This window comes from Leuresthes tenuis, unplaced genomic scaffold (assembly GCF_036924035.1).
Source record: "Leuresthes tenuis unplaced genomic scaffold, fLeuTen1.0.hap1 SCAF_5, whole genome shotgun sequence".
In the NCBI taxonomy this organism is placed as follows: domain Eukaryota; kingdom Metazoa; phylum Chordata; class Actinopteri; order Atheriniformes; family Atherinopsidae; genus Leuresthes; species Leuresthes tenuis.
In genome coordinates, this window is record NW_027325359.1 from 12,968,365 (window position 1) to 12,981,359 (window position 12,995).

The 12,995-nt window shown below is 39.1% G+C and overlaps 1 protein-coding gene across 2 annotated transcripts in view; it reads left to right on the forward strand.

Moving 5' to 3' along the window:
* The window catches only part of LOC140307293 (cGMP-inhibited 3',5'-cyclic phosphodiesterase 3A-like), a 79,309-nt gene extending 68,378 nt beyond the window's left edge, over positions 1 to 10,931 (forward strand). For both annotated transcript variants that reach the window (XM_072386105.1, XM_072386106.1), the window contains exons 8-14: positions 147 to 258; positions 493 to 606; positions 1,233 to 1,432; positions 1,848 to 2,051; positions 3,080 to 3,241; positions 5,780 to 6,044; positions 6,141 to 10,931. In XM_072386105.1, the coding sequence (XP_072242206.1) occupies positions 147 to 258; positions 493 to 606; positions 1,233 to 1,432; positions 1,848 to 2,051; positions 3,080 to 3,241; positions 5,780 to 6,044; positions 6,141 to 6,439 (1,356 nt within the window). In that variant the 3' untranslated portion in view covers positions 6,440 to 10,931. The remainder of the gene's footprint in view (positions 1 to 146; positions 259 to 492; positions 607 to 1,232; positions 1,433 to 1,847; positions 2,052 to 3,079; positions 3,242 to 5,779; positions 6,045 to 6,140) is intronic.
* The last annotated feature ends 2,064 nt before the right edge of the window (positions 10,932 to 12,995 follow it).

Below are 12,995 nucleotides of genomic sequence, written 5' to 3' on the forward strand. Positions count from 1 at the left end.
AAATAAGCCACTGCTGAAGTTACTTGATGGTGACATCATATAGAATCACTTTAAGTGATGTCGGACAGGGTTTTACTCACCTTTGGTGTGTATTGAAAATGATTCAAGTCATACTCTGACAAGGCTCTTGTGCTTTTGTGTCGCAGGTATCTTACAGGCTTTTTGAAGACACTGGCCTGTTTGAGACCTTCAAGATCCCAGTAAAAGAATTCATGAACTACTTCCATGCCCTCGAGAATGGTTACAGAGACATACCATGTAAGCTCTAAGGTCTTATTGCTTGTTGTGTTTTTGGTTTTGCTTGCGTTTGCTATTATTTTGTTTCCAGCTGCAATAGCGAAAACAGCCACTAGATGGAAGTGCCATACAGACTTCCCAGTGTTAGTCATTTATGTTGCCTTTCCAATGTCATGAGAAACATACGCAGCCCAGCAGTGCACCCTGGTGGAGGAGATTACATTCTAAGAAAACTTGTTTTCTTCTCTGATGCAGATCACAACAGGGTCCACGCTACCGATGTGCTTCATGCAGTCTGGTACCTCACGACGCAGGCTGTTCCTGGTCTGCCCAGCCTCATTACAGATCATGGCTCTGCCAGTGACTCCGGTGTGTCCATCAGCTTTTTCATGCTAATCTTTGTCGGTCTTGCAGGGTGTTTGGTCTGTATGTAAAACGATCGCTCCTTAAAGGCGTGCTTGAAGTTGTTACAGCCACATTGGACTGCTGTAACAGCAATACCTTTTTATGTAGTTTTCACTTTTGATAAGTCATTTACAACATTAAAGATTACCTATGTGTGGGCCAAACTTTTTTATTCGACTTTTCCATCTGCCTTCAGCCTCACTGTTAGGCATCGTATTAATTTCAGATCATCCAACCTGCAGGAATGTGTGTTCTTATCCCACTCACAGTTTGTCTTATCTTACTCATGCTTTTGGCACTTGCATTTACGTACCAAACACTATTTGAAGTCTAGAACAGCATGAAATTGCTGGCGGATTAGAGTTCCCCCTCACCCGTATTTCCATAACCTCATTTGTATGCCTTACCAGGGCCATCCCTTTGATCCACATGTAAGTGGATTTGAACTATCAAGTTTGTGTGTCTCTTTGTGTGCGTGCACTGTAGAGTGCATTAGTGGCACATGCACATGAAAGTACAGTATGTGAGCTGTGTAAATTCTGCCACCCTGCTCCTAAACCTCTTCACTCTGTCTGCTCCCCTGCGGCTAGACTCCGACAGTGGAATAACACACAGTCATATGGGCTTCCTGGTTTCAAAGACCTACACTGTGTCAGAGGATGGTTATGGCTGCCTGTCAGGCCTCATACCTGCTCTGGAGCTTATGGCCCTTTACGTGGCTGCTGCAATGCACGACTATGATCACCCAGGGAGGACAAATGCTTTCCTCGTGGCCACCAGCGCCCCACAGGTACTTTAGCTATGAAGCCTACTGACCAGTATCGAACAGTATCTGATTTGTATCAAAGAGATACTCGAGTATTACTCGAGATATTGCTGATTTTTAATTTTCACTTCTGAACTGCACTGGAAATCTGATGCAAATTGACTGTCTTTGACAATAAAATGTGACAATCATCCCTTTATGATTGATTTAAGGAAACTGTATTGTTTTGTATAGTTGGAGACTGTGTTCTGCCTTTGAATATTTCACAAATTTAGGGCATCGGAATCTTTTTTTCATACTTAAAGATAGCTTATTCATCAGAGAGTAGAAGTGCAGATTTCTCTTACATCTCTGGAATCATTAGCTTGTCATTTTCTGTACTATATGCATGAAATTGCTAGATTAATTTTAATACATTCTTGCATGTGTGTGTTTGCAGGCGGTGCTCTATAATGACCGCTCGGTTTTGGAGAACCACCATGCTGCCTCAGCCTGGAACCTCTTCATGTCACAGCCAGAGTTCAACTTCCTTGTGAACCTGGACCATGTGGAGTTCAAGCGTTTCCGTTTCCTGGTCATTGAGGCCATACTGGCCACAGACCTGAAGAAGCACTTTGACTTCCTGGCTGAGTTCAATGCCAAGGTACTCCCAAAAAAGATCATTGTTGTTTTACACTACATATTAATGAGAAATCACATTAGCATGTCAAGAGTTTTGAAGAGTGGATATTGTGATTTGCTCCCTTGAGAATCTTAAATTGACAGAATCGTCAACTTTTTATTTGTGTCTATGTTCAAATTTAAAGTAAGAAATGCCAATCAGTCAAATTAAAGCATATGAAATAAAACACAGGTGAAGAAGATGTATTCGGGATACTTTAGTTTGTTGTCCTCAAAACTAGAAAGCCAAATGATCTGTCTGGTAGACTTTAGATTGTGGAACTTTTAGTTTTTTGAGTCAAGTGTTTTCTATAGAGGCCCTTTCCTTGTACCTCAGCTCTTTTAACAGTGTAAGTCAGCTTAAGAGGTTTTCTAGGAACCGTTCTATTTGTACATAGCATAGCACGACTTTCATTAAGCTAAGTCAAAAACACAAAGCACCCTGCAGCACTTCAACAACTGATTTAAGTGCAGACAAAATGTTGGCTTTGGATTGGAGGGTCTTGGGTTTTTCCATTGTGAATGTTTATACAGTAATGCTACTCAGTGGCCTGTCAGCCAGCTCTGAGCTTGCTGCCTTGGCAGCAAAACTAACCTTAGTGCCTCTCACAGCACTCTGCACTTCTCTTCCTGGCAACAAATGATTTCTCTACGAAGACACATTAAGTTTTCAACTCCTCGGCTTCCTGAGCTTCACCAGATCTGAATCTTATTAAGCATTACTTAGAATAATTAATTCAATCAAACACAGCTGAGTTTAACATTTTGTGTGTAAAATTGATTGGAAATCAAAGATTCTATTTTTGGATCGGCCATCCTCGGGATATTCCATCAGTGTTGTAAACCAGAAATTATTATGGATACGCAATCTCTGAACAGCTTATCAAACCATCACATTTACATCGTATGTAGATATTCGACTACATACGATGTAAATGTGATGGTTTGATTTTCATTGTCAATGGTGATCAATCCCAAAACTACTAATATGTCTAATTATTAATCCCTCAGGTGGGAGATGATCCATCGACAGGCATCGACTGGTCGAATGAGAATGACAGGTTGCTGGTTTGCCAGATGTGCATTAAACTGGCTGACATCAATGGGCCCTTGAAGTGCAAGGATCTACACCTGCAGTGGACAGAGGGCATTGTCAACGAGTTCTATGAACAGGTACAGAAGCGGTCTCTGATGGGAACTAAGGTCTTGATTTTACTTCTTTAACTAAAGATGAGTAGACCAGTCTGTCAAATTATTGTGTAATTATATTGTATTTGGGTAAATACAAACGTTAAAAGCACTATGATATAATTAAATAAGTCTTCAGTACTAAATGATACATTCTGTTGAAGTATTGAAATACAAAGGTTTCCATATAATGATACAAATAGAATTGATTTATGAAGTTGTCACGGATACACATAAGTTTAAGCTGCTATATTAGTGACACTTTTAATCATGGTCATATTTGGAATTCAATATAACCTCATTCATAGGACATAATAATGTATTTACAAGGCTATATAAGACTGACCTTAGATATTTAGAATCATATATTAAAACTTATAAGGAAGTTTATAAAACTGTAACAAGCAGTGGGTACTTTGTGTGATAAGTTTTGTGCTCAGACCGTTTTGTAGATTATCATGCTTAAAGATAAATAGTAATGAAGAGTTGCTTGTCGTCATTACCAACCTTATCTCAAGGTAGAATATATATAAAAGCTATGTCCGTCGACTCTAATGCTTTATAGGAGCAGATTTATAATTATGTTTAGAGGTTGCTTTTTACTGGAGCTGCAAATAAGCGATCTCAAAACACATATATATATAACATTATATACATATTCATATATATGTATATATATATAAATATTATCTGTTGAATGTCTAAGCTCATCCCAATCACGTGTTTAACCGTAATGTAGCCTGAACATGAACCTAGTTCTAACTTTATGTTTCAAACCAGCCACTGAATCTTTAAACAGATCCTTATTAAAATGTTTCTTTCTCATAAAAGTCTAAAAGAGGAATAAGATCATTTATCAAGCTTTAGTGTTGCATGAGCTTTTTCTGTTTTGTCCCAGAAAGCATATAAACATGTCCTGAAATATTTTACTCTCCTCTCTACTTTTTCTACCACAAAGGCTCTTTATCTTCACACATGACTGATTTTGCTCCCCTGCATTAATTTTCAACACACATTGAGATGGTAAAAACTCTTTTTCCTCTGTTGTATGGGGAGCCGCCACCATTTCCTGGCAAGATTTTATGTAAATGTTCAGTGATGTGTTCTACTTTTTTTTTTCTTGTTAGTATAATGATTTCCATAGACTGTATCCACAGATTTGTTGTCCATGTAGTACAGTTATGTGTACAGTAATTGTGTCCTCATGAGTATGTACAGTGCCGCAGTTGTGTTCCCAGTCTCATTCACCCTTTGTTGTTGGGCGTCCTCTTGGCACTGAATGTCTGCTGTTGACTGCTAATTGCCTCTGAGTCACGCAGAATATGCGCAGACTTTTATGTAACTGGCTACTTCAGCAAGGTGGAACAGCCTGCTTGGTACAAACCTTTCTGAAGTCTACTGGGGCAGCCAAAGAGTGTGAACTACGCAGGAGAAACACTCTTCGGTGACAGCTGTTTTAGTGTTGCTAAGTGTGGTGACGTGAGCAAAGTACTCAGGCAACTGTCATTCAGGTGGAGCAGCGGCCTCTCAGTACACTTGACAGCAAAAACAAAATGAAAAGAAAAAGTTGCAAGACAAGGCCATTCATTCCCTTTTAGATTAAGCTAATAATGAGCCATACTTACAGCAATGTGTACACATACTGTATGTACTCCCACAGCACTGGAAAAGGTGTCTTTTGAAGACACGTATGAATCTCTGGGTTAATAGGTAACTGCAGTTAATGAAACTTTAGGCCAGCTCTGAACTTGTACTTGTTTTGATAGCTCAGTTAGAATACATTATACCATTGTATTCATCATCCATCTGTTTATATTGTTGTCATAGGAACAGCTGGGTCTCGGAGCTCACCCTCCCCTCATTTTTGTCATGCATGTATGTCTGCTCAGTTCTCAAGAAATTCCATCAAATTACAGATCCATCTGGGATCCAATCTAATGATGAATCTCATTACGTCTTACTTTAGTATCTTGCTGGGACAGAGGTATTCTAATACATAGCGTATGAGATGACACCCAGGGTCAGTTACCAAGGCAACCTGCAAACCTCGCTATAGATGTTGTTTGTTCTCGTCTATTAAGACGTCATAGACATCACACATGCTGGGCTTTTCTTAGGCCTTGAGATGGATTTCTTGGACGCATTTGGTTCAGATCAAATACCAGTTGTCTGTGTTTAATTCACAGATGTTGTGGCAATCTTTTATTTCACAAGTCTGATAGAATTACTGTCCAGAAATGTTGTTTCAATTCATGTGAGGACTTCTAATGACATTGCAGTTATAAACAAAACATGAGGAATTGGTTCATTGATTCGAATACCTAACTAACTGACCCGCTGAGCCATTCAGCCGGAGCAAATCTAGCATTCACAGCAGTGTGATGCAGACCTCATATGAATCCTGCCTCTTCATGTTGGTCTCGTTTCTTTATGAATGATATGAAATGAGCTTTGAAATGTGAATTGTGTCTTAGGATTCTTTCATCTTGTAGTTGTTACATTAATGGTTCGTGTTCAACGTAGGGTGATGAGGAGTCCAGCCTTGGCCTTCCTGTCAGCCCCTTCATGGATCGAGCGGCACCACAGCTGGCCAAGCTCCAGGAGTCATTCATCACACACATCGTTGGACCACTGTGTAACTCTTACGACTCGGCCTGCCTAATACCTGGACGATGGGTGGAGCCCGACCCAGAGGAAGAAGAGCCAGAGATCACAGAGAACGAGGATGAGGATGAGGATGAGGAGGATACGGTAGAGGAGGATGGATCCACCAGCTCAGAAGTATCACGTAAGCATGGGATCAGCCACAGCAGTAAAAGAAAAAAAGTAGCATTAATAATTGTACATATGTCCTTTTAATCATGCTCTGTTTTCTCTATTGCAGAGAAAGGAGCTCCCAAGAAGAGGAGGAAAGCATTCTGCCAGATCACCCAGCACCTGCTGGAGAACCACGAGATGTGGAAGAAGGTGATCGAAGACGAGGCCCAGAATAAGGGTCAAGGGGCAGAATCTGTACATTTAAACAATGTGGCTGAACCAATCCTGGCTATTGACGAGGAAGAGGAGGATTCAGGCAGCAGAGAGGAGCAGGTAGAAGGAGAGCATCCAGAGGAGGAACCAGGATGGTCTCAGAGGGAAGACTCTAAACCTCCAGAGGAGTTAGATGAAGGGGATCCACAGTGAAACCCTCCTTGGGTAGCATGGCATCAGTCAGGACAAGGATGTGAAGAAGTATTACTTTTTTCTGATCCAATCAACTGACTCCTATTTGTGCCAGCACATCACTTAGACACAACACTGTAGATGTTTGGGAAATGCGTGCCTATACCGAAAAAAAAACAGGGTGGGATATTTTGTGCTTTATACATTTAATCTGATTATGCCGTTTCACCAGACATTTAAATGGGGCTTTCCACATTGCAATAAAGCATTCATGGACTTTGGGATACTGACTCTTTTGCTACTGTCAAGAGAAGAAGAAAAGTGGTTGCACAGGCTTCAACCCAGTGTGGTAACACAGGACTGCAGAAATTCGCTGCCAATTTATACATAACTGTTTTCTGAATGCGATTATATATAGACCCCACCGTTACTTGTGCTGCTTGTGTTTCAATTTGAGATTTTTTTTCTCTCTTTTTTTTTTTTTTGTCTGAATGGGGCCACAGTGTTTCTTTTCTTTTCCAAACTTGGATTATAAAGGGAGAGAATCAAATGAGGAACAATCTTCTTCCTTTTCAATATATGACTAAATTAATCCCTCACTCGTGGGCTTTACCATACAAAATCAAATATTCATGCCTGATATATTTTGCGTTTGTTGCCAAATGAAGTACTTAATGCCACCATGGGGAGCTTTTTTAGTGAAACACATAGACTTGAGGCTGCTCACAGTTTATATCGCTGTCCATTTGTGTGTTCCTTTGTGTTTCATTCAGTGTGCTCTTATACACGTTTCCTCTGCTGTGGCAGAGATTCATTCAGCAGATGATCTTATTTGTAAATAACAATGACCATGACATCACTGTCCGAAACAAAGCATTCAAGAGACCTGCAACGTGCAGGTTAATGCAGGTTATTAGAAATCAATCAGATGCGAGAGTGCTAATTACAAGGTCATGATTAAACACAAACACTATTATATCGAACCCCAAATTCTGTTATCATTGTAAGAATCATCAAAGGAAAATCAGTAATCCTACAAAATTATTTTCAGCCATAGACAGACCGACCGACCACATCACAGTGTTCTTTCTATCAGTTTATAACTCAAAGACATAGACTGTATATTAAAAAAATGGACTTGCCACAGAGGCAACACCCCCCCCCCCCCCTTGGTTTGTGAGCTGCTGTTTTCAAGAGTTTGGCATTTGGCTGTTGCTATATTGTTTTTTTGGGAACCATTTACTGATCATATTTAAACAATAATTAAATATTTATTTTCAAAAAGGCCACCAGCACATCGATCACAAGCAGTGAAACCAGGTAATTACACCACGATGACTTGTGGGAACATTTAATTGACTTAGTATTTCATGAGAAACGTCAGTGCTTTTTGAATAGAAGCCTATGGGAGATGTTTTGAAGCCAGCGTTTAGCAGCCGCAGTGGTGTTACACTTTAAGTCGCTTCCTCGTTAGCTTCTCATCTCAGGCCCAGCTGTGACGTCCATCCTTCATGCAGACTATGTGAATGGACTCAAGGTGCTGTGTTACTCACTGTAATTGCTGATTGTCATCTTGTACAAACCTACAAATGACGCAGACTTTTAAACCTCAGGAAAATGACAACTTTTGAGATTCCAGTAAACATGTGTAGCACCCGTGAGTAGAGTTAGCGAAAATAGCAGGAGGCTAGTTTGGATTATGGTCATAACGGGTTTGGAAGAAGACAGAAATCACAACCCCCTCATTTCTCCTGTGATCTTTGCATAGTGAATCTGTTTGATTCTCCTGGCACCTCAGGGAGACATTCATTCTCCTACAGTTAACATCAGGCAGGACACTATTACTGTAGTTAGATATTATGAGGATATAAGAGAAGATGTATTCTTGAGAACTTAAAAAAAGACTTTAAATGTAGTTACAGCTGATGAAAGTGTGATCTTTTTTTGCACGCTCACCAGAAATACAACAAGGCGAAAACCCGCGTTCCTGTGTGCTGAAAAGCCGGAATTTTCATGATGATGATTTTAACTTACCTTAATGTTTAGAATTTGCAGAAAAACTGCTTAAAATTGATTGCTTAAAAAATTGGAAAAAGAATTAGCTGAGTCATGATTATTTTGTTTGTGGACAGATGTCTTATCTCTGGCAGCATCCATATTTTTGGATGGTGGGTATTAGAAAAGTGTTTTACTCTAATGAGTGGAAGAAACATTCTGACACAGCCTTTATTTCAGTTTTAAATCAGTTTTCACAAGGTAGCATTTACTGAAACTCAGCCACAACGGGCCTGCTTTCTTATAACTGTCAGAGCAAATTTGAATCGAAAAAGCAAACTGGGCACATTTCCATTAAAAGGTTTGGAGCGATTGTGCAGCATTGTGCCATTTTAGGGTGGAGAGTAGTGGTGACCAGAAACCAAACCTTTCTTTCTTTCTTGCAGAAGATAAACAAACAAAATCTCAGAAGGCGAAACGGGGAGTCTTTTGCTTAATTTTGGGAAGCTCTTTAAAAGCATGTCACCCTTTTGTTAGATAATACTTCAAAATGCACATGGAGAAACAATGATGGAAAAATTGCTATTGCCATGCTTCAAGAGACACACTCACAAGGAGAGCTGATTGTGGGGAAACTAAACTAAACTAAACTTTCAAAACTAGAGTCCTTTCAAAGGTCTTTCAACACATATTACTCAAGATAAAGCATTTATGTTTACAACAATACATTGTGAGAGAAAACTCTTTCACAGATGAAAAAAAGCCTTTAAGACAACTTGTTTCACCCATAATTTCTACCTAACTGTACATCTCCTTTCTGCAGGTGTTTTTCTGCGCTACTGAACTCTTCCGCAATCTGATTTCTTTTAACTAATCTTCACAAAGGGGAGCAGCACACGTGTCAGCCTGTATATGAGATATGATATGCCTGGGGAACATCCTGTCCTTGTATCATTGCAGATCGTGTATTAATACACTTCGTCACCACACACTGTTCCTAGCTGTAATGAATGGAACGCTACATCCACAATGGCCTCTTTACTGCAACCTCTACTCTGCTACACTGTGCACTAACACATGATGGGAAGGGGGTGGGGAGACCACACACAAGCTCAATAGTTGGTTGACCTACTGATTAGTCAGGCATTACACACACATTTACCCCGAACCAGATACCAGACCAGAGTTGCTCGAAGCCACTGAGTCAGTCAGTGCTTGCCTGACTCTTTGGATTTTATATGCTATAGGCCTGCTCTTTTCTGTGTAATTTATGCCAACTGAGGTGCAACCATCATTAGATTCCCTATGGGCATATTTTATTCAACTTTTTAAAACCCAATGTTAAAATTGTTTTGAATATAATTCATTATAACACAGCCATCTTAATATGGTCACTTGGTTGATATAATCCCTACTTTCCAATCCAGCATTCACAGTTTTCAATTACATAACTGCATCACCTTAAACACTACACTGTGAATGTATATGCAGTGTGGGATACAGTGTATGTAAGAGAGGCGGACAGTGTGTGTTTTTCATTGGTTGCAGTTGCCCCTCTAATGTGACTCCGTCCTATATTTAGTTATCTTGTACTGTTTGGAAAGAGGATGCAACTTTTCCTAACAAGCAGAGATGGTGAAGTGATGAAGGGCAAAGGCATGCAGTAAGCAGTTATTCAATTCTTCGCACATGCTCATCGGAATTATTATTCGCAGAGTGTCCTATAGCATATTTCTCCTAGTGCTTCCTCTTTGATCTGCATACTGCCTTGCCTCGCTGGCAAAAGTAGTAGGGCATTCGTCGCACAACATCACTCATTTTTAAAGGCATTTGGATCCTGTCCACGCATTGATTTGTTGGTGATGACACTTTTTAGAATGAACAGTGTATGCATTTTACCACACCGACACATTTGCTTTTAATCAACACTTATATTTGAGCTGATACAGTATATCAGTTTTGTAGTGTGTGTTTTTTTTTTTTTCCAAGTCTTAATTTGTTATATTTGATTGTCACGCTTATTCACACTTGTAAAATAACTGTAACCATGGGAACTAAACAAGCTTTACAGTTATGTAAACAAAATGAGATGAGTATTTTTATATAGTTGACACACGATTAAATAATGACTTGCTTTCTTCTCACTAGTACCTTGCACTTACCACATGTACTAACAGAAGAATTTGTCCAAATACACAGTATTTATGAGGGTAAAATAATGAATTTCCTTGCAGGTTGATGCTCCATTTTGTACAATATACATATATGCTGTACAGTAAAGAAATTTTAAAACTACAAAAACTCTTTTAGATATACATTATTTATTTTTACCATTTTGTAATTTAGACACTATACTGTAGCTTCAATATTGCCAGACTTACTGGAAGTGCCTATATTGGTATTATGTATCATACAGTGAATATATTTGAAGATCATTAGACGTCACAAAACTGAACCATGTGGATGTTGTAATGTGAATACATTGAATTACAAAATTACAATTTCTGTGGTATCCTTGCGTTGGTGTTGTGTTGATTTTTCTTTTTTTTTTGTAATGAATATGCTTTAATGATAAAAAAAAAAAAAAAAAACTGTAAAGGCTCAATTTTATGATAAAACGTCCTGGTTATAAGTGCAAAGTGCCGTTTCTTATCAATGAACCAAGAGTTCAGTCCATTATGGATGAGAGTATGCCTTCAAAGTTTTCACAGACAATTCCGACAAACTGCCATCTGATCTTTCTCAATTTCATTTATTTACTCATTCATTCATTTATTTGTCTGTTTGCTTGCTCAATTATGTCTCATATAGCTTCAACAACATAAATGTAGAGCATACTTAGTTGTTGAAGAAAAATCCTGAAATAATTTGGGGGATTCTTGACAGCCAAACTACTTAAGTTAATACCGTCTCATTTAAAAATGTTAGATACAGGATTCTCACTGCCGTACTTCAATATTTGGTTCTGGGGTTGTATCGGAGCAAAGTTGAGGAAGAAGATTTTACATAAACATGTTAGAAAACTCTGAAGTGTTCAAAAGTTTGTCAGTCCTTTGGTATGTTCGGTAAATTTCCAGAAATCTAATCCAAAACCTCATCTGATGGTCTTAAAGAACTATGCAGGCAATAACAAGTAGCAACACAGATAGTAACAATAATAAACGGCTGTCTAATGCAAAGCAGTGTAACATTAACAAAGTATTGTGTCTGCTTAAATCCCTTTGTAACGTTTTAGGTGTGAGTTGCTTTAGAATCACGGTGAATACTGTCCCTGTTCTGGGCAGCTGTTAACTGAGCTCTTCTTTGGGAATTTTTGTCCTGATTCTCCAAACTGTGAGCGCTCTGATCGCTGCCAACTGCAAGTGCAACATTGATTGCTCGTCAGTACTTCACACAAGGCCACTTCTAACGAGGGAGAGTCTCCCTTTAAAGATAAGCTTTGTACATTTTTATGTTAAGAACTGTTACAAGAAAACAAAAAGGCAGAAAGTACAAAGGAAAACTAATAAAGCTAACGACTAAAAAAAATTCAAAGTCAGTCGTCCTTGACAGGTCACCAAGACTAACAACCATGCATGCTCACACTCACTCCAGTGATCAAAGTAGACTCACCAATTAACCTAATAAAGAAGGAAGGCCAGTGTACCCAGACAGAACCCACACAGGCACCAGGAGAACATGCACACTCCACACATAAAGCAGAGATTTGAACGTGTAACTCTTGCTGCAAGGAGACATAAGCACTACACCACCCTGCAGCTCATTTCTGTTTCAATGTACAGTTATTATTAAACTATTAACATGAATCATTAACCTCTATGCACATGCCCTCTTTAAAATCAATTGTCACTAAAAGCTTGAAGTTTCATACCTCAGTTCTAAACTACAGCCTAAATAAAATAAATCTGTGACAGAGATGGACTGTTAGAGCAGCATGAAAAAATCCTTGAATAATAGTAACAATGACGCTATAGGGGAGGGTGCGGCCTTTCCATTTCCAGGAGAATCTATGTATCCCCATGGCAACAGAGAAACGTGAGAATTAAGGTCTGATTACCTGTTGTGTCAGTGGGCTTAACAGGGGAATTATGACCTTATCTAATGATGGCTTTTCAGTCAGAGGCAGCAAAGTATTCAGACCTTTCCTTTGATGTTTTCTGCCAAAATTTCTGAAGGATCAGTGGGAGAGTTTCAGCATATATATCTGTGCAAGGGGAAGAGAACATAGGGTCTGGAAATGCACTCTTCTATTTCTCAGCTTCTCAGTTTTTGGGCCTATTTCAATCATCTCAAGCACCCGTGTCAAGCAATCCATGTTCTCTTAGCTCTTGAAAAACATTTTTTTGTTTCAGCCAGTGGGTATTAAGACTCCCAGTCTGTTTCTAGCAAGTGTGTGAGGAGCATGAATTTCACTATTCTAAGAAAATAAGTTTGTGAGCAACAAGTCTGAAACACAGGATATTGAGAAAGCTGCTGCTTTTCCATATCAGTTCAGTAGAGCCTAGTTCTTAACACTGGGGAGTGATAAGATTAGGCTACTTATTTAATTTCACAGTGAGTGAGCAGCTATGCACTCCATTAG